This window comes from Nycticebus coucang, chromosome 3 (genome assembly GCF_027406575.1).
Source record: "Nycticebus coucang isolate mNycCou1 chromosome 3, mNycCou1.pri, whole genome shotgun sequence".
NCBI lineage: Eukaryota > Metazoa > Chordata > Mammalia > Primates > Lorisidae > Nycticebus > Nycticebus coucang.
Window position 1 is genome coordinate 388,894 of NC_069782.1, and position 27,563 is coordinate 416,456.

Genomic DNA, 27,563 nt, shown 5'->3' on the forward strand with positions numbered 1-27,563 from the left:
TGCTCTCTTCACAGGAACGTATGGGACACAGAACTAAACCTCACCAAGCTCCTGCTCTAAGCTGAAAGGGTGGGAGGTGAGGAAAGCCCATTGCTACCCTTCACTGAGCAGGGGGCCAGGGAGTGCTAGGGAGGAGGGACCTCTCTGCTCTTCCAATGACTTGAAGCAGGACGGCAGAGAAGATGCAATAAGCCTTTTAGAGAACCCCTGACAAGAGCAGAGGAGACATACATGGGCAGAGAGCTGTGGGCCTGAGACCTGGCTCTCTCTGAGCTCTAGCATTGGACAGGGTGACCCTGGTGCTCTCTCCAAAGACACACCTCTCCATCAGGGAACAGGAGGGGACTCTGAGACCCACCTGTAGGACTTCTTGCCGGAGCCCAATGGGCTCTACACAGCTAACCAGGCGCAACAGCAGGTCCATGAGAGCTGAGGTGCCAATGTGTTTCAACACTAGGCTGATGAACTTGTCCTTCTTCTTTAAGAATGTAATCACCTGCAAGCAAGCACATCAGGTAAGCAACCTGAGGTACTCCCTCTGAGAACTCTCATGAGAAAGGGAATTTAATTATAGTAAGCAGAAATGATGCAAAGGCCTAGAAAAAGGTATGGGAAAAGCCTCTCCAAAGACAGGCAGATGCATCTGCCAGGCAATGGTGCATTTGAAGGTCAGGGGCTGGGGGTCTTTGGCACAGCTGAGGCTCTGTGCTATGCGTGTGGCAAAAGCTGCTGTGCACAGTCGTCATTCAATATATACTGGTTCATGTTTTTCTAACAGAAACGAAGGGCACACGTGGAGCTGAGCTGGGAGACGACAGTCATCTGTGATAGGCCCAGACTCAGAACACAAAGCCCAGGAACACAGAACACATAAGATGCCAGTTGCTGACAGATGACCACAAGTGATTAAAGGGAAAAGAAGACTGAGGTTTCAGAAAAGAAAGAGGCATTACATGGCTGGGTGTTGACAGTGCCAACAAAGTGTGGACAGCTGAGTGTGAAGCCACAAGGAGGAAGGGGAAACCACACCTATCACAGACATGGTGGGTGGTAGGTGAGTGCAGAGGCCAAGATACCTGGGTTTGAGACCAGCCTAAGCAAGAGTAAGACCCTGTCTCTACTAAAAGTAGAAAAAAATCAGGCGGTGCCTGTGGCTCACTGAGTAGGGCACCGGCCCCATATACCAAGGATGGTGGGTTCGAACGTGGCCCCAGCCAAACTGCAATAAAAAATAGCTGGACATTGTGGCGGGCACCTGCAGTTCCAGCTATTCAGGAAGCTAAGGCAAAAGAATTGCCTAAGTCCAAGAGCTGGAGGTTGCTGTGAGTTGTGATGCCACAGCACTCTACAGAGGGCAACAAAATGAGACCCTGTCTCAAAACAAAACAAACAAACAAAAGTAGAAAAAAATCAGCTGGACGTGGTGGCACCTATAGTCCCAGCTACTTGGGAGGCTAAGGCAGGAGGATTGGTAGAGGATTGCTACAGGATTTTGAGGTTGCTGTGAACTAGGCTGACACCACAGTACTCTAGTAAGCCTGGGGCAACAGAGTGGCACTCTGTCACCAAAAAAAAAAAAAGAAAAGAAAAAGCATTTTATGAGATCACCAGAGCAATTTGAATATTGTATATGTATTTGATGAAATTAAAAAATTATCACTGCCAGGCGCAGTGGCTCACACCTGTAATCCTACCACTCTGGGAGGCCAAGACAGGTGGATTTCCTGAGCTCACGGGTTCGACACCAGGCTGAGCCAGAGCAAGACCTTATCTCTAAAAATAGCCAGGCGTGGCAAGCGCCTGTAGGCATTGCTAATCGGGAGGCTGAGGCAAAAGAATCACAGAGCCCAAGAGTTTGAGGGTGCTGTTAGCTGTGACACCATGGCACTCTACCAAGGGCAACAAAGTGAGACTCTGTGTCAAAAAAAAAAAAAAATTATTATTAATGTTTTAGGCGTAATAATGGCATTGTGGTCATGCTTTAAAGAGTCCTTTGTCCTTAGAAACACATACTGAAATGCTTATAAAGTCTGGAATTTGTTCAAAATAATCTGGGGTGGGGACTGGAAAAAAGGGAGTGCAGAAGAAGGCAGATTGGTCCTGAGCAGGGTCTTGTCCAGGGGAAAAAAAAAAAAAAAAGCCCTGGAAGAGCAACCAAAGGGACAACATGTCTGCTAAAAAGAACAAGACAGCCCTATAGGGAAAGATGTACAAGGTCTGTTTCCAAGTGAGAAGACAATTTGCAGTATTCAGTATTCACAGAAGATGTGTCTTTTTTGTTTGATTTTCATATAAGGCTTTACACATTTGTCAATAAAAGAAGTGTTTTAAAAAATGTTTAGATTATCGGAACGATGAACAATTTTTCATATGATTGCTGGCCTTCATCTGTCATCTTTGGAGAAGATTCTATTCATCTCTCTGATGTATGGGATTGTTGGCGTTTTTCTTGTGAATTAATTGAAGTTCTGTATAGATTCTGGTTATTGTTTGTCTGATTCAAAATATGCAAATATCCTTTCCCGTTGGGTAGGTTGTCTATTTGCTTTGGTTGTTGTCTCCTTGGCTGTACAGAAACTTTTCAATTTAATTAAATCCCATTTGTTTATTATTGCTGTTGTTGCTATTGCCATGGCAGTCTTCCTTATAAAATCTTTCCCCAGGCCGATATCTTCCAGTGTTTTTCCTATTCTTTCTTTGAGGATTTTTGTTGTTTCATGCCTTAAATTTAAGTCCTTTATCCATCTAGAATCAATTTTTGTTAGTGGAGAAAGGTACGGGTCCAGTTTCAATCTCTTACATGTGGATATCCAATTCTCCCAGCACCATTTCTTGAATAGGGAATCTTTCCCTCAGTGGATGCTCTCGTTTGGTTTATCAAAGATTATTAGGTGGCTGTAAGTTGTCAACTTCATTTCCTGGTTTTCTATTTGATTCCAAATGTCTGTGTCTCTATTTTTGTGCCAGTACCAGGCTGTCTTGACCACTATGGCCTTGTAATGCAGCCTGCAACCTGGAATGGTGATACCCCGGCTTTGTTTTTATTACTAAGAACTGCCTTAGCTATATGAGGTTTTTTTCTGATTCCATACAAAATGCAGAATCATTTTTTGCAAGTCTTGAAAATAGGATGTTGGTATTTTAATAGGGATGGCATTGAATTGGTAAATTGCTCTGGGAAGTATAGACATTTTAACAATGTTGATTCTTCCCAGCCATGAGCATGGTATGTTCTTCCATTTGTTAAGGTCCACTATTTCCTTTCTTAAGGTTACATAATTTTCTTTATAGAGGTCCTTCACCTCTTTCATTAGGTATATTCCTAAGTATTTCATTTTCTTTGGGGCTATGGTGAAGGGAGTTGTGTCCCTAATTAACATCTCATCTTGGCTGTTACTGGCGTATACAAAGACAACTGACTTGTGGACACTGATTTCGCATCCTGAAATATTACTGTATTTTTTTTTTTTGTGGTTTTTGGCCGGGGCTGGGTTTGAACCCGCCACCTCCGGCATATGGGACCGGCGCCTGTATTTTTTGATGACTTCCAAGAGTCTTGTGATTGAGTCTTTAGGATTCTCTATAAGATCATATCATCAGCAAAGAGGGAGAGTTTGACCTCCTCTGCTCCCATTTGGATGCCCTTTTCTTGTCTTGTCTAATTGTATTGGCTAGAACTTCCAGCACTATGTTGAGTAATAATGGTGACAGAGGACAGTCTTGTCTGGTTCTAGTTCTAAGAGGAAAAGCTTTCAGTTTTACTCCACTCAGTAAAATATTAGCTGTGGGTTTGTCATAGATAGCTTTGATCAGTTTCAGAAATGTGCCACCTATGCCTATCTCCTCAGTGTTCTAATTAGAAAAGGATGCTGGATTTTGTCGAATGCTTTTTCTGCATCTATTGAGAGGATCATATAGTTTTTAGTTTTACTTCTGTTGATATGGTGAATAACGTTTATAGACTTGCATATATTAAACCAGCCTTGCATCCCTGGGATGAAACCTACTTGATCATGATGTATGACTTTTTTAATGATAAACTGTAATCTGCTGGCTAGGATTTTGTTGAGAATTTTTGCATCTATATTCATTAGTGAAATTGGTCTGAAATTCTCTTTTAGTTGGGTCTTTTCCTGGTATTGGTATCAGAGTGATGTTTGCTTCATAGAACGTGTTAGGGAAGATTCCTTCCTTCTCAATTTTTTGAAATAATTTCCGCAATATAGGAATAAGCTCTTCTTTGAAGGTTTGATAGAATTCTGGTGTGAAGCCATCCAGACCAGGGCTTTTTTTTGTTGAGAGATTTTCTATTGTTTCTTTGATCTCAGTGCTTGAAATTGGTCTGTTCAGGAGATCTATTTCATGTGGGCTAAGTCTAGGGAGAGGGTGTGATTTCAAATATTGATCCATTTCCTTTATATTGTCAAATTTCTGGGCATAGAGTTTCTGGTAGTATTCAGAGATAATCTCTTGTATCTCTGGGGCATCAGTTGTTATTTCCCCTTTGTCATTTCTGATTGAGGTTACTAGAGATTTTACTATTTTATTTCTAGTTAGTCTGGCCAAAGGTTTATCTATTTTATTTATTTTTTCGAAAAACCAACTCCTCGTTTCATTAATTTTCTGAATGATTCTTTTGTTTTCAATTTCATTAATCTCTGATTTAATTTTGGATATTTCTTTTCTTCTGCTGGGTTAGGCTTAGATTGTTCTTCTTTTTCCAATTCCATCAGATGGCTTGTGAGTTTGTTGATGTGTTTGTTCTCTTTCTGTTTTTCGAATGTAGGTATCTAAAGAGATAAATTTTCCTCTCAGGACTGCTTTTGCTGTATCCCATAGGTTTTGGTAACTTATGTCTTCATTGTTGTTATACTCAAGGCAGTTAATGATTTCCTTTTTTATTTCTTCCTGCACCCAACTGTCATTCAGCATAAGGTTTACTTCCATGCCTTTTGTGTGAGTAGTAGCTGCAACTACAGGTGCCTGTCACAACACCAGCTGTTCATTTTTTTTTTTTTTTTTCAGGACATAGTCTCACTCTGTTGCCCTCAGTAGAGTGCCATGGCATCACAGATCACAGCAACCTCAAACTCTTGGGCTTAAGCGATTCTCTTGCCTCAGCCTTCCAAGTAGCTGGGACTACAGGTACCCGCCACAATGCCTGGCTATTTTTTGTTGCAGTTACCACTGCTGTTTTAGCTGGCCAGGGCTGGGTTCAAAACCTCCACCCTCAGTCTATGGGGCTGGCACCCAACCCGCTGAGCCACAGGCGCCACCCCCAACTATTCTTTGGTTGTAGTTGACATTATTATTTGGCAGGCCCAGGCTGACTTTAAACCCGCCAGCTCCAGTGTATGTTGCTGGTGCCCTAGCCACTGAGCTATAGGCGCCGAGCCAGTAGTATCAGTCTTTTTTTTCTTTGCAGTTTTTGGCCGGGGCTGGGTTTGAACCCACTACCTCCGGCATATGAGGCCGGTTCCCTACTCCTTTGAGCCACAGGCACCACCCAAGTAGTATCAGTCTTTTACATGAAGCTAACCAGTTCTCCCAGCTCCATTTATTGAACAAAGATTCCTTTCCCTGGTGTATGCTTTGGTTTGGGTTGTGGAAGATCAGCTGGCAATATATGTGGAAGATCAGCTGGTTTCATCTATAGATTTTCTGTTCTGTTCCATAGATCTATGTCTATACTTTTATGCCAATATCATGCTGTCTTTATTTATTTTTTTTTTGTAGAGACAGAGTCTCACTTTATGGCCCTCCGTAGAGTGCCATGGCATCACACGGCTCACAGCAACCTCCAACTCCTGGGCTTAAGCCATTCTCTTGCCTCAGCCTCCCGAGTAGCTGGGACTACAGGCGCCCGCCACAACGCCCAGCTATTTTTTGGTTGCAGTTCAGCCGGGGCTGGGTTTGAACCCGCCACCTTCGGGATATGGGGCCGGCGCCTTACTGACTGAGCCACAGGTGCCACCCCATCATGCTGTTTTTAATCACTATAGAAGTCGGGTAAAGTGATGTCTCCAGATTTGTTCTTTTGGTGCCATGACTCGGATATCCAATTTGTTCTTATTTCATAGAATTGCGTTGGCTATTTGGGTTTTTTTTCGGTTCCATATGAAATGGAACTACTTTTTTTTTTGTAGAGACAGAGTCTCACTTTATGGCCCTCAGTAGAGTGCTGTGGCATCACACAGCTCACAGCAACCTCCAACTCCTGGGCTTAAGCGATTCTCTTGCCTCAGCCTCTCGAGTAGCTGGGACTACAGGCACCCGCCACAACGCCCGGCTATTTTTTGGTTGCAGTTTGGCCGGGGCCGGGTTTGAACCCGCCACCCTCGGTATATGGGGCCGGCGCCTTACCGACTGAGCCACAGGCGCCGCCTTTTTTTGTGTTTTTTTTTGGCCAGGGGTAGGTTTGAACCCGCCACCTCCGGCATATGGGACCGGCACCCTACTCCTTGAGCCACTGGTGCCGCCTGGAACTACTTTTTTAAGACCTGTAAAGCATGACATTAGTATTTTAATTAAATCTGTAGATTGCTCTGGGTATTATAGACTTTTTAACAATTTTAATTCTTCTGACCCGGGCGGCGCCTATGGCTCAGTTGGTAGGGCGCTGGCCCCATATACCAAGGGTGGCAGGTTCAAACCCAGCCCCGGCTGAACTGCAACCAAAAAATAGCCGGGCATTGCGGCGGGCACCTGTAATCCCAGCTGCTCGGGAGGCTGAGGCAAGAGAATCGCTTCAGCCCAGGAGTTGGAGGTTGCTGTGAGCTGTATGATGCCATGGCACTCTACCAAGGGCCATGAGGTGAAACTCTGTCTCTACAAAAAAAAAAATCAATTTAATTCTTCTGACCCATAGGCATGATATGTTTTTCCACCTGTTAACATCTTTTCTCAGTGTTTCATAGTATTCTCTGTCAAGATCCTTCACATCCTTTGTTAAATATATTCTGAGGTATTTCATTTTCTTTGATGCTAATGTTAAGGGTAGCATCTTTGTCTATGTCTTTCATTTGATTATCATTTGATTACTGCTATTGTAAATGAAGGCTACTGATTTGTGTTCATTGATTTTATAACCTGAGATGTTACTGTATCTCTTTATCATTTCTAGGAGTCCTGCCATTGAGTTCATAGGATTTTCTAAGTATAAGATTATATCATCAGCAAAGAGTGATACTGTGACCTCCTCTGTCCCCATTTCGATGTCCTTGATATCCTTCTCTTGCCTGATTACATTGGCTAGAACTTCTAGCACTATGTTGAATAGTGGTAACAGGGAACATCTTTGTCTGATTCCAGTTGTAAGCAGAAATGTTTTCAGTTCTTCCTGTTCAATATGATGTTGACTATGGGTTATCATAGACGGCTTCTATCAGTTTAAGGAATGTCCCATCTATGCCAATTTTCTTAAATGTCCTTATCAAAAAGGATTTTGAATTTTGTCAGCATCTACTGAGAGGATCATGTGGTCTTTGTTCTTACTTCTGTTTATGTGGTGAGTTACATTTATAGAGATATACATGTTGAACCAGCCTTACATTCCTGGGATGAAGCCCAGGTCGTGATGAATTATTTTTTTGATGTGTAGCTGAATTCTATTTGTTAAGATTTTACTGAGCATTTTTGTGCCAATGTTCATTAATGATATCAGTCTGTAAATTTTTTTTTTTTTGTAGTTTTTGGCCAGGGCCAGGTTTGAACCTGCCATCTCTGGTATATGGGGCTGATTGTCTACTCCTTTGAGCTACAGGTGCCACCCTGTAAATTTTTTTTTATATTGTATCTTTTCCTGGTTTGGATATCAGGATGATATTTGTTTCATAGAAGGAGCGGGGAAGGGTTCCTTCCTTCTCAATGTTTTGGAATGGATTCTGCAACATAGGCAGAAGCTCTTCTTCAAAGGTTTGGTAGAGGGCGGCACCTGTGGCTCAAAGGAGTAGGGCACCGGCCCCATATGCCGGAGGTGGCAGGTTCAAACCCAGCCTTGGCCAAAAACTGAAAAAAAAAAAAAAAAAAAAGTTTGGTAGAATTCTCCTGTGAAATCATCTGTTCTAGAACTTTTTTGGTGGCAAGTATCTTTATTGTTTTAATTTCAGTGCTTGACATTAGTCTGTTTGAGAGATATTTTCAAGAGTTTAGAAGGAATATTTTTAAAAGTTCAGTTCAGGTTGGCTGTGGTGACTCACATCTATAATCTCAGCACTCTGGAAGGCAGAGGTGGGTGGATTGCTTGAGCTCAGGAGTTCCAGACTAGCCTGATCAAGAGCAAGACACGGTCTCTACTAAAAATAGAAAATCTAGCTGGGCATATGGCAGACACCTGTAGTCCCAGCTACTGGGGAGGCTAAGGCAGTAGGATTGCTCAAGCCCAGGAGTTTGAGGTTGCTGAGCTGTAAGGCCACACCACTCTGGCCTGGACAACAGAAGGAGACTTTGTCTCAGAAAGAAAAAAAAATAGGGCGGTGCCTGTGGCTCAAAGGGTTAGGGCGCTGGCCCCATATGCCAGAGGTGGGTTCAAACCCAGCCCTAGCCAAAAACTGAAAAAAAAAAAAAAAAAAATAGAAAGAAAAAAATATCTACTTGGAATTAGGACATTACAATAGGAATAGATGTGCCAGAGTAAACTATACACATCCATGTATTCTGGAAGGGAAGGGAAGACAAATGTTTTTAAAGGAAAAATGAGAAGACCCAGTCTCTATAAAAATTAGAAAAATCAGCCAAGTGTGTTGGTGTGCACCTGTAATTCCAGCTACTCAGGAGGCTGAGTCAGGAGGATCACTTGAACCCAGGAATTTGAGGTTGCTGTGAGCTGTGATGATGCCACTGTACTCTAGCCAGGGAACAGCAAGACTCTCTCGAAAAAAAAAAAAATTCAGTTCATAATACTTTAATTCATCAGCACTGGGTAAGAGAAGGAGCAGAGGTGTATGATTAGCTTATAGTAAATTTTGAGATACATGTATCCAGTCCCTGAGCTGCAAAGGCCACACACTGAAGATCTTTATCCACCATGGTTCCTGCTATGACCAGGACTCACACTCTCATTCTGTAGCCACCCCCAGGGGAGCACCCTCCCTGCTACCCACTGCTGCAGTTACTCTTCATTTACATTCTGCTGCATAAAAAGATTTGAGATGAGATAGTCCTTAGGTTCCCTTGTAAATCTCAAATTTATGACCCAAAGAAAGATGACATTCTTTGGCAGGCGCCTGTAGTCCCAGCTACTAGAGAGGCTGAGGCAAGGGAATTGCCTAAGCCCAGGAGTTGGAGGTTGCTGTGAGCTGTGTGACGCCACAGCATTCTACAGAGGGTGATAAAGTGAGACTCTGTCTCTATAAGAAAAAAAAAAAAAGAAAGATGACATTCTACTGGACACTCACAACATGTCAGCAGAATTTGCTCATGAAATGTCCCCTTACAGAGGACGCCTGTGGCTCAGTCGGTAAGGCACCGGCCCCATATACGGAGGGTGGGCAGGTTCAAACCCGGCCTTCCTGAACTGCACCAACAAAAAAATAGCCAGGCGTTGTGGCCTGTAGTCCCAGCTACTCCGGAGGCTGAGGCCAAAGAATCGCTTAAGCCCAGGAGTTGGAGGTTGCTGTAAGCTGTGTGATCCCACGGCACTCTACCAAGGGCCATAAAGTGAGACTGTCTCTACAAAAAAAAAAAAAAAAGAAAGAAAGAAAGAAATGTCCACCTTCCTGGGGGTGGCACCTTCTCAGAGATCAAGACACAGGCACAAAATATTGGTTTGTTCCCTGATTAGATATCTGATGTTATTAAACAGCATAGTTGGATCAGTGCTTGTAGCTCACGCTGCTAGGGCACCAGCCACATACACGGGGAGCTGGCGGGTTCAAATGCAGCCTGGGCCCACCAAACAACAATGACAACTACAACCAAAAAAAAAATAGCCAGACATTGTGGCGGGTGCCTATAGTCCCAGCTGCTTGGGAGGCTGAGGCAGGGGAATCACTTAAGCCCAAGAGTTAGAGGTTGCTATGAGCTGTGATGCCAGAGCACTCTACCTAGGGAGACAGCTTGAGACTGTCTCAAAAAACAAACAAAAAAACAGTATAGTTAATATTTCTGGGGTGTAATAATGAAATTCTAGTTATACTTATTAGGTTATTAAATAAGGAATGTCCAATTTTGAATCAAAAGTTTAGTTTTCTTTTTTTTTTTCTGAGACAGAGTCTCACTTTGTCACCCTCAGTAGAGGGCAGTGACGTCATAGCTCACAGCAACCTCAAACTCTTGGGCTCAAGTGATTCTCTTGCCTCAGCCTCCTGAGTAGCTGGGACTACAGGTGCCTGCCATAATGCCTGGCTATTTTTTTTTTTTTTTTTGTAGAGACAGAGTCTCACTTTATGGCCCTCGGTAGAGTGCCGTGGCATCACACAGCTCACAGCAACCTCCAACTCCTGGGCTTAAGCGATTCTCCTGCCTCAGCCTTCCGAGTAGCTGGGACTACAGGTGCCTGCCACAACGTCTGGCTATTTTTTGGTTGCAATTGGGCCGGGGCCGGGTTTAAACCCGCCACCCTCGGTATATGGGGCTGGCGCCTTACCGACTGAGCCACAGGCGCCACCCATGCCTGGCTATTTTTAGAGACAGGGTCTCACTCTGGCTCAGGCTGGTTTCAAAATCGTGAGCTCAGGCAATCCACATGCCTTAGTCTCCCAGAGTTGCTAGGATGACAGGTGTGAGCCACCACGCCCGGCCTCCAAAAGTTTACTTTATTATATCTCAAACAAGAGGCACTCCAGGGCTGGGCGCAGTGACTCATGCTTGTAATCCTAGCACTCTAGGAGGCCAAGACAGGTGGACTGCTTGAGCTCACAGGTTCAAGACCAGCCTGAGCAAGTGTAAGACCCCTATCTCTAAAAAAAAAAAAAATAGCCAGGCATTGTGGCAGGTGCCTGTAATCCTTGCTACTTGGGAGGCTGAGACAAGAGAATTGCTTGGCCCAAGAGTTTGCTGTGAGCTATACCGCCACAGCACTCTATGGAAAGCAACAAAGGGAGACTCCGCCTCAAAAAAAAAAAAAAAAAGCAACACTCCAATTAGTCAAAGTATGCACTTAAACTAAGGACACTAAGTCTTGGCATCATAATGGTAGTTTGTTTATGCCAGCAGTGAAGAGGCCTAGAGAGTTGAGTGGTGATGAAACCACAAAAGGCACTTTTCAGCTTGTTGAGAAAATATTTTTTCATGCGAAAACTGGTCCAAATCCTGGAAGAAGTAGTTGTCAGTTATTACAAGGTCTGGTTGAGGATAGCGGATAACAGAAAGCTTCCAAGTCTAGCTTCTGTAGTTTGAGCAGCATTTGTGCAACATGTGGTTGAGAGTTGTCTTGTAAAAGGATCAGCCTATCCCTGTCAACCAATCTCAGCTGCTTAATAGCATCCTCATCATTTCCTCCAACTGTCTGCAAAAGACTGAGTTTCACAGAGCTGTAGTGGATAACACCAGTGCTGGACCACCAAACAGACACCATTAGCTTTTCCTGATGAATATTCAGTTTGGAGCTGTGTTTCAGAACTTCATCTTTATCCAACCATTGTGCTGAATGCTTTCAAAAAGAATCCATTTTCATTACATGTAACAGTTTGGAATAAAAATGGCTAGCCTTTATGTAATGACAGCGGGTGGTGCCTGTGGCTCAAAGGAGTAGGGCAGTGACCCCATATACTGGAGGTGGTGTGTTTAAACCTGGCCCCTGGCCAAAAACTGCAAAAAAAAAAAAAAAAAAAAATCCCTTTATGTCATGACAGCAAAGAAAGGTAAGCTTTTGGCCGGGCATGGTGGCTCATGCCTGTAATCCTAGCACTCTGGGAGGCCCATGTGGGTGGATTGCTTGAGTTCACGAGTTCGAGAGCAGCCAGAGCAAAAGTGAAACTCCATCTCTACTAAAAATAGAAAAACTGGCGGCGCCTGTGGCTCAAAGGAGTAGGACGCCAGCCCCATATGCTGGAGGTAGTGGGTTCCAACCCAGCCCTGGCTAAAAAAAAAAAAAAAAAAAATAGAAAAATCGAGCCAAGAGGATCACTTGAGCCTCAGTTGGGAAGTTGCTGTGAGCTATGATGATATGGCACTCTACCCAGGGTGACAGGTTGAGACTCTGTCTTAAATAAATAAATACATAAATGTAAGCTTTGAGATGGTTTCTCTTCTGACATTCGTTTAATTCATGCAGAATCCACCTATTCACCGGAATCCACCTATCCACCTTTGGTTTCAAATGGTCCCATGTTATTGAATCGTAACATTAGACCTTGCTGCTAATTCACACGTGGGTTGAGATGGATTTGGTTCCACACAGCTTTCAGCTCATCATTACCCACCTTGGTCTCAAGTCACCCACGTGCCTGATTTTCAAGACTACCATCACCAGAAGGAAACCGCTCAAACCATCAACATACTGTGCATTCAACAGCCACATCCTTCCCAAACACTTTGTTGATATTTCAAGTTTGTCTGGGCTGCACTGGTTCCACAATAGGACTCATATTAAAAAATAACACTAATTTTTAGCCGGGCGTTGTAGCGGGCGCCTGTAGTCCCAGCTACTCGGGAGGCTGAAGCAAGAGAATCGCTTAAGCCCAGGAGTTGGAGGTTGCTGTGAGCTGTGTGAGGCCACGGGACTCTACCGAGGGCCATAAAGTGAGACTCTGTCTCTACAAAAAAAAAAAACAAAAAAAAAAACACTAATTTTTTACTTAACTATGGTTTCACAAAAATTGCTGTAAAAAAATTGTTCATGCCCGTAATCCTAGCACTCTGGGAGGTCCAGGTGGGTGGATTGCTTGAATTCAAAAACACATTGAGCCAAAATGTGCATTTGAAAGAATGAGAATTTGCATTCACAATAAAAATAAAACGAGAAGTATCAAAGTGAAATGTCAGAGGTATCAGAGGTAGACAAACTTAGTACCTAAGGAAATCGGACATTTCATACTTCGTGACCTAATAAAAGAAAAAAGTCCTTATTTTATTTTATTTATTTATTTATTTTGCATTTTTTTTGGCTGGGGCTGGGTTTGAACCCACCACCTCCGGCGTATGGGGCCAGTGCCCTACTCCTTTGAGCCACAGGCACTGCCCAAAAAGTCCTTATTTTAGAGATACATACTAAAATATAGAAGAATAGATCTCATATTTGGGATTTGTTCTGAAATAATCCAGTGGAGGGGAGGACAAAGGAGGAAGACAACTGCCCAGGAAGGACTGCTTAGCCTGGGTATAGGCCCAGTCCCCCTCACACCTCCCTCTAGCTGTGCGTTCACAGTATGGAAGGGCCAACACCCATGACTGGTCGAACCTAAGGCAAGTAGACTCCAGATAGATGCTACAGCTGAATGAGACAGACTCGTGTATTATTTCTGCAGAAGTCTAATGCTAGAAGTTACCTTTTATTTGCTTTTAAACAATAAGTGATGTGGACAGACAATACATCACACAGATGAAGTAGCAGACCTCAGAAAGTCCTCTGTGATGAAGGCATGTTCCAGGACTGCAGGCTATGTACCTGGCCAGTGCCATGACAAGCCAGCCATCCCAGGGATGACAGGAAAGGCTTAAGTGTTCTAGAAGTAGCCATCAGAAACACTTCAGAGGACATCACTTTCTCATTCAAAGCTCAGCTCACACACTGCACCCCATAGTGCTCCACACCGGCCCCACCCACAGCCTGACCACAGGGCACACAGTGAGGCAGAAGTGGCACCAGCACCCACAGGGACAGCATCCAAACTCACGTTGCTGTGCATGATTACCTGTTCAGTCTTTCTGGCGATAAGATGGCCAATAGTCTTGCTGAAGAAACTGGCTAGCAGAGGATTGAGAGGCGGCTCATGGCCCAGGAAGCTGCACAGAAGACCCAGCAGATGCCCGTCCCCGCCTAGTCTGTCGCTGATCTGCGGCACATCACAAGTCAGAAGCTCACAGGCTGTGTTTGGGTATCTAAAAGGGCACAGTCCAAGCAACTGGAGGTGAAATTAGACTTCTCCAACTCTCAGGAAGCTACTTAAGTAATTTGTGTCTTAGGAAACAGACCCACATAACTGACCTCAGAACAGAAACATGAATATTCTATGACCAACTGGTATTTTTCCTACCAGAAGCTCAAAGTTTTTAATATATCTTTTATGGGCTCTTCTTACCCTTTACTCTGACGTCCTACATTATCTGGCGCTGTGTCTATCCTCTACATAACCTTTCTCGGCCCTCTGGATTCTCCTTTCTTCAGGCCTTATGATCACTGTCAGACCCTCACCTCCTGACTCCATAGTGAGGACACATCTGTGGCTATTCCCTGCATCCAGCCTCTCTTCTCCTCTCCTCTCCTCACCAGGCTTTCACCCTGACAAGCACAGTACCAGCTGTGAGGCACTACGCAAGCATCTCAGTATTAAGAAATACCAGTCTCGGCTCGGCGCCTGTGGCTCAAGCAGCTAAGGTGCCAGCCACGTACACCACATCTGGCAGGTTTGAATCCAGCCCAAGCCCGCCAAACAACAATGACAACTACAACCAAAAAATAGCTGGGCGTTGTGGCGGGCACCTATAATCCCTGTCATTTGGGAGGCTGAGGCAAGAGAATCGCTTAAGCCCAAGAGTGGGAGGTTGCTGTGAGCTGTGACACCATGGCATTCTACCCAGGGCAACTCTGTCTCAATAAAAAGAGACCCTGTCTCTGGCGGCACCTGTGGCTCAGTGAGTAGGGCGCCGGCCCCATATGCCGAGGGTGGCGGGTTCAAACCCAGCCCCGGCCAAACTGCAACAAAAAATAGCCGGGCGTTGTGGCGGGCGCCTGTAGTCCCAGCTGCTCGGGAGGCTGAGGCAAGAGAATCGCATAAGCCCAAGAGTTAGAGGTTGCTGTGAGCCATGTGACGCCACGGCACTCTACCTGAGGGCGGTACAGTGAGACTCTGTCTCTACAAAAAAAAAGAAAAAGAGAGACCCTGTCTCAAAAAAAAAAAAAATAAATAAAATAAAATAAAAAAAGAAAGAAAAAGATAAGAAAAGAAAGAAATACCAGGGTGGCGCCCGTGGCTCAGTGAGTAGGGCGCTGGCCCCATATACCAAGTGTAGTGGGTTCAAACCCGGCCTCGGCCAAACTGCAACCAAAAAATAGCCAGGCATTGTGGCGGGCGCCTGTAGTCCCAGCTGCTCAGGAGGCTGAGGCAAGAGAATCGCGTAAGCCCAAGAGCTGGAGGTTGTGGTGAGCCGTGTGACATCATGGCACTCTACTGAGGGTGGTAAAGTGAGATTCTGTCTCTTAAAACAAAAAAGGAAAAAAAAGAAAGAAAGAAAGTCTTGGGATGGCACCTATGGCTCAAGCCCCGGCCAAAAACTGCAATAACAACAAAAAAAGAAATCCCAGTCTTTGTGAATAATGTACTTTTTAATACAAGTGTATGACCCAATATAAAATAGCCCTCTGTCCATTATGTGTAGTCCCATGATGAAATCACTGTGCTCCTTCTTTAGCACCTGGCAGACATGGGGGGGTGGGGGGGGTGGCTGTCGCCCTAGGCAGGCTACCTGGCCTCTTTCCACGTTTAGGTTTTCTCATTTGAATGTGCGGGTGAGGGTACCTCCCCATCCCAAGAGTCTTCTGTGAGGACGACAGGGGATAACGTGTGCAAAGCAGAGCAGCGCCTGGCACACAGGAAGTGCATGACTGAAGTCACCATTATGACCTTCCTTCTCTCACCAAAAGGTGGCTGGTAGCAGGCACAGAGATGGCCCCAGCACTGGGCCTAAGCCCAGGTGGTCACTGTGATTGAGAGACTATGGAGTGTGCAGCTGACTGAGATGACAGCTGAAAAAGTTGGAAAGGAAGAAACAGAGGGGCCTTGGCTGCCATGGATGGGTCTTCCTCATCAGCCTAGACAAGAGAGCTCTGAAGAGCAGAGCCATGAGGGCAGGATGCATGTAAGGGACCTTGTGGTCACAGAGGCTAGCCCAGCAGGGAGCTAAGTCAGCAGGCCTGGGGCTGAGAGAGCGGACCTGGCTGGGGCCCAACGCAGGTGTGGTGAGTATTACAGGCTGGGTATATGAGGAAGGGGCCTGAGAGCTCAGGTCTTGGCTCATTCTCTCAGCAACTGACCTGTCTGGCCTTTAGTGTCCTTGTCTGTGAAATAGAGTAGCTAGTGCCCATTGTGGAGTGAGATAAGAATTGGCCAAGTGGTCAGCACATTGTACGATACTCAGCTCAAGGCAGGAGACCCAGAGAACAGGAAACAGGGCCAGCCTAGCATCCTGATGGCCACTGAGAGGCTCTGTGTCTACCAGACTCTCCAGACTCTAAACAAGACAGGGTAGATGGGGCAGTGGGGAGAAGTAAAATCCCATAGGGTGAGGAGGAAAATCGAAGTCAAGGAAGCAGAGAACAGTACAGACCGTTCCTTGAAGAAGTGTTTCGAGAGCACAGAGAACCGATCTTGCTGTACAATGATCACTTCTGTGTATGGCACAAAGTGAGCTAGGAGAAGCTGACCCTCTAGGTACAGAAACTGAGATTGCTTCCTTTTCTTCTTTCTTCATTTTTCAACAGAAACAGGGTCCAGGCTGGTCTTGAATGCCTGGCCTGAAATGATCCTCACAAAGCACTGGGATTTCAGACACAAGCCACTGCACCTGTCCCTCCTTTTTTTCTTTATCATTATTTTACAACTATTCTTTAAAGAACAGGTATTATCCTAGTAGGTTTTAAAACTTACAAGGAGGTTTGGCCCCTGCAGCTCAACCAGCTAAGGTGCCAGCAACATACACCAGAGCTGGTGGGTTTGAATCCAGCTTGGGCCTGCCAAACAACGACAACCACAACCAAAAAAAAAAAAAAAAATAGCCAGGCATTGTGGCGGGCACCTATAGTCCCAGCTACTTGGGAGGCTGAGGCAAGAGAATGGCTTAAGCCCAGGAGTTGGAGGTTGCTGTGAGCTGTGATGCCTTGGCACTCCACCCAGGGCAACAACTTGAGGCTCCGTCTCAAAAAAAAAAAAAAAAAAAAATTATACAAGGAATAGGAATTCCAGTTAAAAACCACAGATGGACCACACAAACTTGTTGATACTCTCCCTGAAACACCTGCTAAAATAACACAAAGAATTAAAAAACAAAAAAAAGTGGAAATGATGTTGGACTAGGCCTGGAGTACAGAAGCAGCCTTGTGAGACAGTCTTGTAAGGATCGCTTGACGTAGGGAAAGTTGCATCTCAGAAACCACAGAAGAGGATACCAACTGGAGCTGAGGATTTAGGCCACATGATTTTGGAGACACCTGGACATTGAGGCAGTGGCCAGCAATGGTGGACTGAAACCCACCACAGAGCAGTGGGACACATGGGCAGAGCAGCTCCTGAGCCAAGGGTGCCAGGTACAGCTGAGGGATGACCAGGTCCTATCCAGAAAGTGGGGACTTGGTATAAACAACACTGGCTGACCCCAGTCCCTCTTCCCAACTCAGCTCCTACAGTGCTGATGGGTCTATGGTTACAAATAGGAGCTACAAGGAGTTTTTTCTGGAGATAACAGTGGGATGAAGAGAAAAGTCAACTAGTTGTCATCTTACCAGAGGGTTAGCCACTGAGCCCCAGGGTGAAGTCAGCACCAAGCCAGCCCTGCTTGATCCCAAGCTCTGTGCAGGATTTAGGGCCTCACTGGTGAAAGGAACTCAGTGCTGACCAGACAGAAAACAAGCCACACAGAGGAGAGAGAGTGTGATGAACAGAGGGAGACTTTTTAAAAACTCTAATATTGGGTGGTGCCTGTGGCTCAGTGAGTAGAGCTCAGGCCCCATATCCCAACGATGGCAAGTTCAAACTTGGCCCCAGCCAAACTGCAACAACAACAAAAAAAAAAGCCAGGCATTGTGGCGGGCGCCTGTAGTCCCAGTTAGTTGGGAGGCGGAGGCAGGAGAATCACTTGAGCCCAGGAGTTGGAGGTTGCTGTGAGCTGTGATGCCATAGCACTCTGCCCAGGGCGACAGCTTGAGGCTGCCTCAAAAAAAAAAAAAAAAGTTGAAGAAACCTCTCAGATGTAGACCAAAAGGGCAAACACAAAGCATTAATAAGGAGAAAGTATTAATTCAGGTGATCTAACACCTGATTAGAAGTCCTAGAAAGAACAGGGGAAAAACTGGAGGGGAGAATATTATTAAAGAAATATTAAAAGAAATTTCTGCTAATGTCAGAAACTCATAGACTGAAAGGCCATGGAGCCCCTAGCATGCCAGGTGCATGAGCACATGGAGACCGTCTGCAGCGGAGCTCATCTGTTCACTCTGGATATATTTGCTTACTTGTATGTTTTTCTCCAGAGTTAATAGCTTTCTCATTATCTTGTTAGTTTCTATCACTAACTGTTCCCAAACTCTGACTATGACTCACTGATGCAGCTCTGGGATCCCTGTCTTAACCCAGAGAATAATTTCACATTATTAGGAAATTCTGGAACAGGGTTCAGAAAAGGACCTAAATGCCCTCAGGGAGGAAAGAAAGCAAGTGGGCTTGCTGCACCAGACTTGTGAGAAAGTTGACAACAGGAGTCTCCAAAATCCCAGGAGAGACACTGAACCGCACTTCAAACAAGAGGAGGTCTCGCACGGCAGGAGGAAGAGAAAGCACTCTCAGACGTGTAGTCCTGAAGCATCGCCCCCAGGAACTCTATCTGGAAGCTGCCAGAGAACATAATTTATGGGAAATAAACTGAGGAAGAGGAAAAAGAAATCACTGAAGATGGGTGATGGGATTATCAGAGTGGGCCAAGGATCCAGGAATCCTTACAGTCAAGTGTTCTTTCCAGATCATCTCAGGTCTGCCTAAGTGCACCAAGTAATTCTGGGCTGGGTGTGCTTGCTGGGGGCCCACCCTGACCCAAGGCTGCTTCCCTCAGGGTAAGCAGTGCTAATTCCAGTTAGCAGTGAGGAAGCCCACAGCCCAGAGTTTATATAAATGACACTGCTTTATGAGTAGTAACAAACTGATACCTTGCTATCTATCTGCTGACCTTTTACTTTGTCAAACAATCCAGAACTTGACAAGCCAACTAGACAGAAACTTCATTCACAAGACAAGGAACATCGTTCACGTGGGTCTAGGGACACATGACTGCCACTGTTTCCATCCCAGGGATGGCACCTTCTGCCATAGCCCGAGTAAGAGCAGGCAGCACTGACTCTGGAAAGTAAATGAACATCTTGCTTGCTCCACAGGGGTGGGGCCAGTTGTGCATCAGGGCTTGAGGAAGAGGAACCCATGGGTCTCACTGCCTGGAGCAGCCTCTGGCTCTCGGCAGGCATGGGGATGCTACTTGGCCCAGATCACCCAGGAGCAGGCACAGCTCAGGAAGACTCTCAGCTTTGGGGAAGAGCTCTCCATAAGCCTGTTGTCCTGAGAGTGTCCAGCCAGCACTACAGACAGAACACCGAGGGCTGCTGAAGGAGGTCTGTCTGACCTGTCAGTGGGGAGTGGCCTGGAGTCTGGAGAAGCAACGGCACTGACCAAGCTTTACTGGAACACAGCTAAAAGCACTCATTTACTACATTCTGTAGTTGCTTTCACACTACCACTTCAGAGCAGAGTAGCTAAAACAGAACTTATGGCCTACAAAGCCTAAAATTTTCACCATCTGACCTTTCTCAGATAAAGTTTTCCAACTCCTGGCCTACAAACATATTCCCCACTTTTCTTTTTATTTTATTTTATTTATTTATTTTTTTTGTAGAGACAGAGTTTCACTTTATTGCCCTCCGTAGAGTGCCGTGGCGTCACACAGCTCACAGCAACCTCCAACTCCTGGGCTTAGGTGAGTCTCCTGCCTCAGCCTCCTGAGTAGCTGGGACTACAGGCGCCCGCCACAACGCCCGGCTATATTTTTGTTGCAGTTTGGCCGGGGCTGGGTTTGAACCCGCCACCCTCGGTATATGGGGCTGGCACCCTGCTCACTGAGCCACAGGCGCCGCCCACCACTTTTCTTTTTAAAGAGACAGGTGTCACCAAGCTGCCCAGGTGGGTGCAGTGGTTGCGCATAGGTGTGATCATAGTGCACTGCAGCCCTGTACTCCTGGGCTCAAGTGATCTTCCCATGTCAGCTATCAGTACCTGGGACCACAGGAGCCACCATCATGCCTACCTCTTCCCTATTGTTGAAAAATAATCCTAACCTGGGTGGCGCCTGTGGCTCAGTGAGTGGGGCACCGGCCCCATATGCCGAGGGTGGCGGGTTCAAACCCAGCCCCGGCCAAACTGCAACAACAACAAAAAATAAAAATAAAACAAAAAACAAACAAAAAATAGCCGGGCGTTGTGGCGGGCGCCTGTAGTCCCAGCTGCTCGGGAGGCTGAGGCAAGAGAATCGCGTAAGCCCAAGAGTTAGAGGTTGCTGTGAGCCATGTGACGCCACGGCACTCTACCCAAGGGCGGTACAGTGAGACTCTGTCTCTACAAAAAAAAAAAAAAGAAAAAGAAAAATAATCCTAACCCTATTTATTCCTTTAGCTACCACCTCACCCAGCCTTCTTTTTCTCAAAAGAAGCAGGTTGGTTTGTTTTAAGACTAGTCAAGCAGAACAGTGGGAGTGGGAAATGAACAATGAAATCTGTAACTAGTTGTAATCAATTTGTTATAAGCACCACTGTACTCAGACCAGTCTCAAAAAAAAGTGCTTTAATTTTTTTTTGTTTGTTTTGGAGACAGAGTCTTACTTTGTCACCCTCAGTAGAGTGCCGTTGCATCATAGCTCACAGCAACCTCAAACTATTGGGCTCAAGCAATTCTCTTACCTCAGCCTCCCAAGTAGGTGGGACTACAGGCGCCTGCCACAACACCCGGTTATTTTTTTTAGAGATGGAGTCTCACTCTGGCTCTGGCTCAAGCTGGTCTTGAACTCATGAGCTCAGGCAATCCACTCGCCTCCGCCTCCCAGAGTGCTAGGATTAGAGGCATGAGCCACCTCGCCTAGCCTGTTTTAATGTTTTTATACAAGCAGTATATGCTTTGAGACCTCTGCTGACAGAGCTGGTGAAGACACAGGCCCCTGCCCCAGGTCACTGCTGGTAGGTGACCCCTGTATCCACTATTAGCAGTGCTCCCTGATGTTAACCTTCCTGAATGATACACACACACCTTTCTCCTTCATTTATCAATTTTAGACATTATGGACTAACTTCCTACAATGGAAGGTGAAGCTTCACCTGACTTCCCTCTACCTTATCCTCCCTACGAAATTATACCATGATTTTCAGTTAAGCGGCTATCCTGTGTCTGCCTTAGTATGGATATATAAATGCTGCTGCAGCTGAGTGTCTCTGCCCGCTCTGGCTGCCTGTTGCTTTGCTTACTTACCGTAGTTCTGCCCAGGGTTTCTAACTTCTTGTTGCTTTGTTTTTTTCTTTTCTGAGACAAGAGTCTCAAGCTGTCGCCCTGGGTAGAATGCCGTGACCTTATAGCTCACAGCAACCTCTAATTCTTGGGCTCAAGCGCTCCTTGCCACAGTTTTTCTATTTTAGTAGAGACAGGCTCTCGCTTTTGCTCAGACTGGTCTCGAACTCATGAGCTCAAGCTATCCACTTGCCTCAGAGTGCTAGGATTACAGGCATGAGCCACTGGGCCCAGCCTGTTTAGTTTTGTTTTCATCTACTACTAATTTTTCCCAAACTTTCCTGGCTCATCAATGCAGCTCTGAGATCCCCTATCCTGACCCACAAACACCTCCCAGCTTTCCTCCCTGAACCCTGCTTGGTGACAAGTTCCAACTTGTCACGAAATTGGGACATATTTGGGAGTGAGAGAGATGAGGGCTATTAATAGCAATGTTGAGACAACATGTGTTGGCCAGATGAGCTCCAGGCCACAATGGTCTTAACTACAGACATCCTAACCCTAAACCATGACTTTTTGAGAACAAATAACTTTTTTTTTTAAAGACAGAGCCTCACTTTATCACCCACAGTAGAGTGCTGTGGCATTGCAGCTCACAGCAACTTCCAACTCCTTTGATTCTCTCACCTCAGCCTCCTGAGTAGGTGGAACTACAGGTACCCGCCACAAAGCCCAGCTATTTTTTTGTTACAGTTTGGCTGGGGCCGGGTTCAAACCTGCCACCCTCAGTATATGGGGCCAGCACCCTACTCACTGAGCCACAGGTGATGCCCAGAACTCTTTTTCTTTTTTCTTTCTTCTTTTTTTTTTTTTGAGATAAAGTCTCCTTTTGTTGCCCTTGGTAAAGTGCCATGGTGTCATAGCTCACAGCAATCTCAAACTCCTGGGTTCAAGTGATTCTCTTGCCTCAGCCTCCCAAGTAGCTGGTACTACCGGTGTCCGCCACAACACCCAGCTATTTTTAGAGACAGGGTCTCACTCTGGCTCAGGCTGGTCTTGAATCTGTGAGGTCAGGCAATCCACCTGCCTCAGCCTCCCAAGTGCTGAGATGATAGGCGTGAGCCACCGAGCCTGGCCCCATAAAGAACTCTTTTTCTTCTCTTATAACCAACATAGCTCCCCTTGTCAGAGGGAACCTGACTGACCACCCTACTTAAGTACTGACTCCCACAGCATGCCTGTCTCCCCGTCCCACTGTATTTTCTAAACAAAGGTCAGCAAAGGTTTTCTGTAAAGGGCCAAATAATCAAACACTTTGATAGTCTCTATTGCAACTCCTCAATCTGCATTGTATGTAGATGTGTGGCCCTCCCATTAAAACTTAATTTGTAGTCACTGAAATGTGAATTATACGCCATTTTCACGTGGAACAAAATATTATTCCCTCTTTGATTTTTTTCCAATCACTTAAAAATGTAAGACTTGGCCTGGGGCCTATAACTCAAGCGGCTAGGGCGCCAGCCACATGCACCAGAGCTGGTGGGTTCGAATCCAACCCAGGCCTGCCAAACAACAATGATGACAACTACCACTTAAAAATAGCCAGGCGTTGTGGCAGATGCCTGTAGTCCCAGCTATTTGGGAGGCTGAGGCAAGAGAATCGCTTAAGCCCAAGAGTTTGAGGTTGTTGTGAGCTGTGACTCCATGGCACTCTACCCAGGGCAACAACAGCTTGAGACTCTGCCTCAAAAAAAAAAAAAAAAAAAGGCAAGACCATTCTCAGCTCACAGGCCATACAATCAGGATCAGGTTTGCTGACCCTATTCTAAATAAGTAGTCTTAATTTTTCTTCTCATAGAAAAAGTTTACATCAGTTTATTATAAATGTATATAAACCATTAATTTTTGCAGCTTCAGGTGAGGTCTAGCACTTCATTTATACAAAGTCTATGAGAAGAGGCTGGTGGAGATTATCAAATCTTAAGTCAAGACATCGCCATTAAAATCCCTGGCACAGTCTTTCCCAGTAAGAGCACAGCAGGGCTGGACATACCACAGGTAATCTTTGATAGAAGTTAGTTTCAAAAACTGAGAGATACATGCTCGCTTTGGCAGCACATATACTAAAATTGGAACAATACAGAGAAGATTAGCATGGCCCCTGCGCAAGGATGACACGCAAATTCGTGAAGTGTTCCATATTTTTACATGGATGGAGCTGGAACATATTCTTCTTTTTTTTTTTTTGGTTTTTGGCCGGGGCTGGGTTTGAACCAGCCACCTGCGGCATATGGGACCAGCGCCCTACTCCTTGAGCCACAGGCGCCACCCGGAACATATTCTTCTTAGTAAAGTATCTCAAGAATGGAAGAAAAGGTATCCAATGTACTCAGCCCTACTATGAAACTAATTTATGGCTTTCATAGGAAAGCTATAACCCAGTTTTTTGGTTTTTTTGGGCTAGGTTTGAACCCGCCACCTCTGGTATATAGGACCGGCACCCTACTCCTTGAGCCACAGGTGCCGCCCGCTATAACCCAGTTTTAACCTAAGAATATGGAGAAGGGGGAGAGGGAGTGGAAGGAGGGGGGAGGTTGGGGAGAGGGAGGGTGATTGGTGGGATTACACCTGCGGTGCATCTTACAGGGTACATGTGAAACTTAGTGAATGCAGAACATGACTGTCTTAACACAATAACTAAGAAAATGCCAGGAATGCTATGTTAACCAGTGTGATGAAAATGTGTTGAACTGTTTAAAAAACCAGTGTATGGTGCCCCCATGATCACATTAATGTACACAGCTATGATCTAATACTAATAAAAAAAACAACTGAGAGATAGGGCAGCACCTGTAGCTCAAGGAGTAGGGCGCCAGCCCCATATACCGAGGGTGGTGGGTTCAAACCCAGTCCCAGCCAAAAACTGCAAAAAAACCCCAAAAAACAAAAAACAAACAAACAAAAAAACTGACAGATTTCTGTTACAGTCACCTGTTCTTTAATACCTTGTTTATTAGCAAACATCAGCAGTCTAGCTTTCCTTAGGCCCTCAAGTGCTAAGAATGTGTAGAGTTTTTCTCCAGGTACAGAGACTCTCTCTCTGCCTGTACTGTCTGCAACAACTACACAAATCCAGATTAGTACAGTATGTGTTCCAAGAAGAACAAAGAGACTCTTGGCCACTAATGTCCCACATTCGGGAATGTGTATTATTAATCACTATCTCCTCTCCATTACTTCCAATTGTAGGGAATGTACAAGTAACTTCATTCACTGAAAACTGGTCAAGTATAGTAGTGTTCCCTGCATTATCCAAACTAATAGTGATAACTATGTGCTCCTGGTGATTGAACAGTGTCCATATCCTAGTAAAGAGAATTCCCATTCTGGGGCAGCAGAACTCTGTCCAGCCACACAGCTGCCTGGCCTCCCCTGGCTCAGGCTGGCAGGGAGGATAGAGACGTACTGGAGCCTCTACCTCCTGCTACTCCCTGATGGCCACCAGCTGACTCTGGAACTGGAGGGAGGCTGAAGCTCAGGCCATCCATGCACGTGAGGCCCCACTTGCCACTGCTACCGGGCACTCTCCTGGCTCATGGATATCACCTCTGCATTGTCTGAGACGCTCCTGGTGGGCCACTGTCCTCCCCCAGCTCCTTTGGTGGCAGCCAATGACCCTATCCTAAGACTTCACAACCACACACGTATTTCACACTTACTCACGAGCCTGCCGCATCTGACCCGACCCTTGCTGTCCACCTGGGGACACTGCAGGCCATGTGGCCTCCTCACAGAGCTGTGACAAAAAGCCAGGAGGCTGAGTCTACCCTGTCCTCCCTGTCACTTAAGCTCCTCCTATTCACACTCTTCTGTCCTGACACAAAGCCTTTGTAGCTCCAACCATCTTGTCACATTGCCCTTTCCCTGCTGTTACCTCCTAACAAAGCAAAGCACCTCTCAGGATCAGGATCAAGACTTCAGATACTGCACATCTCTCCTTCTTGGACATTTTGCCAGACCTCAGTCTGCCCCCATTGATACCACAGCCACTGCAGTCCTATCTGCCTCTCTTACCATGGGACCTGTTTTTCCTTCAGCATACTGTCACTCAAAACACTCAGGCACCAATATAAAGTTACTTATAACTCAGAATGAGAAAACACATATAGTAGAGATTCCAAACTTTTGAACATCACAAATAACAAACCCTATGGGAGTGGCCTCCACACGTCCAGGCTGGCTTCTCCATCATAAAGCCCTGGCCTCCCTGCAGCACTGCCCAGAACACTGGGCACCAGTCACAGCCTCGGTACATACTTGAAGCGGACCTTCTCGTCCATGTCCAGAGGTGGGTCCTGTGTGACCAAGCCCACCAGCTCCTCCATACACTGTGGCCTACACAGGAAGTCCAGCAGCTTCTGGTTCTGAGCCTTGCACTCCTGTAGGATGTCATCCTCATCCATCAGCTCCCGCAGTGTCACCTGCTCCTTGTCCAGCAGTTTGTCGACATGGGATGTGGTGTTCAGGTCAAACTTCCAGAACATGGTGACGGCCACGAAGCTGCAATTAGGGACAAAAGGGTCACTTCTCTCCCCTCTCCCTCTGCAAATTCACCCTTAGCAACCCTACACCAACATCCAGATGTCCATCCTCAACAAGAATACATACAGTCCCAGGGCTCTCCCAGCACAGGGCCAGCATGACTTCCCAGCTGCTCTGACGCTCTAAGTCCTGCCTCTCCAGGTTCTCTGCTAGGCTGACCCCCCTTCCCACACTGTCCCTACCAGCCCCCACCGCACTCAGCACACCGGAGATGCTCTTGCTCACTCCTTGGCTCTGCCAGGCTGACATGCCTGGATGTCTACCACATGTCTGCACCAGCAATGTCCCTCCATCCTGGGTGAAAGCTGGGTGTCTCCCTCTGAAAACCTCACAGAACACAAACTCACCAAGACAAACTTCAGACAGCTCATTCTGCTTGGTCTCTCCTCTGTCTCTCTCCCCAGCTGGCTGATAACCCCCAGAGACTGCCACCTTCCTCACAGGGACACCAGCTGGGCGCTTGCCACAGCAACCTGAGGAACCACCATGGACCCAGCCCTTCCTCTGCCTCCCCAAGCCTTCTCCCAGCTCTTGCTGTCTTTGCCTGGTCTTTGTTCACCCCCATGAGTCTCACATGTCAGTCTGTGGGCCAGGCTGGTTACCAGCCAAGTTTTCACTGTTCTGACAAAAAAAGAAAACATAAAGCCTACATCTTTAATAAAATCAAAATTTTATTTTGAGATTATAAATCTTTGTGGCATTACATGAAACATTATTTATAAAATTATGGTAATAGTAGATATACCTAACATTTTTGCTTAGAAAAATAAAAGACTGACCACAGACACACATACCCAAGTTTGTCCATCTGTGAGGCCTGGAGTGGTCACATGGAGACCCCCATCCGGCTACCCCCCCTCACCTTGTTCTCCGCTGCTCTATCTTTACACCCTCTCATTTCAGCTTCAAAACCTCTGCTGGCTCTAGAGGTCACGAGGCTGCTTTCTACAAGGTGCCTCCAGGAACCCCCTCCCTGGTACTTCTCTGGTCTCCTGGACCCCATCCTCACCATAAGGACACTGTATTTTTCTTCCCATACAAACTGCACTTTACTACTTTTATCTTTCTTTTTTTTTAATTGTTGGGGATTCATTGAGGGTACAATAAGCCAGGTTACACTGATTGCATTTGTTAGGTAAAGTCCCTCTTGCAATCATGTCTTGCCCCCAGAAGGTGTGGCACACACCAAGGCCCTTCCCCGCTCCTGCCTTCCCTCTCTTTGCTTTTCCTTCCCCCCCATAACCTTAATTGTCATTAATTGTCCTCATATCAAAATTGAGTACATAGGATTCATGCTTCTCCATTCTTGTGATGCTTTACTAAGAATAATGTCTTCCACTTCCATCCAGGTTAATACGAAGGATGTAAAGTCTCCATTTTTTTTTAATAGCTAAATAGTATTCCATGGTATACATATACCACAGCTTGTTAATCCATTCCTGGGTTGGTGGGCATTTAGGCTGTTTCCACATTTTGGCGATTGTAAATTGAGCTGCAATAAACAGTCTAGTACAAGTGTCCTTATGATAAAAGGATTTTTTTCTTTCTGGGTAGATGCCCAGTAATGGGATTGCAGGATCAAATGGGAGGTCTAGCTTGAGTGCTTTGAGGTTTCTC

The 27,563-nt window shown here is 45.8% G+C and overlaps 1 protein-coding gene and 1 non-coding gene across 13 annotated transcripts in view; one reads left to right on the forward strand and one right to left on the reverse strand.

The window, feature by feature from the left end:
• PPP6R2 (protein phosphatase 6 regulatory subunit 2) overlaps positions 1–27,563 on the reverse strand; it is a 100,338-nt gene that overhangs the window by 36,967 nt on the left and 35,808 nt on the right. For 9 of the 12 annotated variants that reach the window (XM_053586690.1, XM_053586685.1, XM_053586684.1 and 6 more), the window contains 3 exons: positions 25,662–25,904; positions 13,794–13,980; positions 359–496 (listed from right to left, as the gene is read on the reverse strand). In XM_053586690.1, coding sequence (XP_053442665.1) covers positions 359–496; positions 13,794–13,980; positions 25,662–25,888 — 552 coding nt within the window. In that variant the 5' untranslated portion in view covers positions 25,889–25,904. Of the gene's footprint in view, positions 1–358; positions 497–13,793; positions 14,004–25,551; positions 25,905–27,563 lie in introns of those variants that run through there. The other 3 variants (XM_053586692.1, XM_053586691.1, XM_053586693.1) reach the window with 3 other exon arrangements.
• LOC128582681 (U6 spliceosomal RNA) lies at positions 23,444–23,550 on the forward strand. Its single transcript, XR_008379128.1, has one exon. It is a non-coding gene; the product is annotated as a U6 spliceosomal RNA (small nuclear RNA).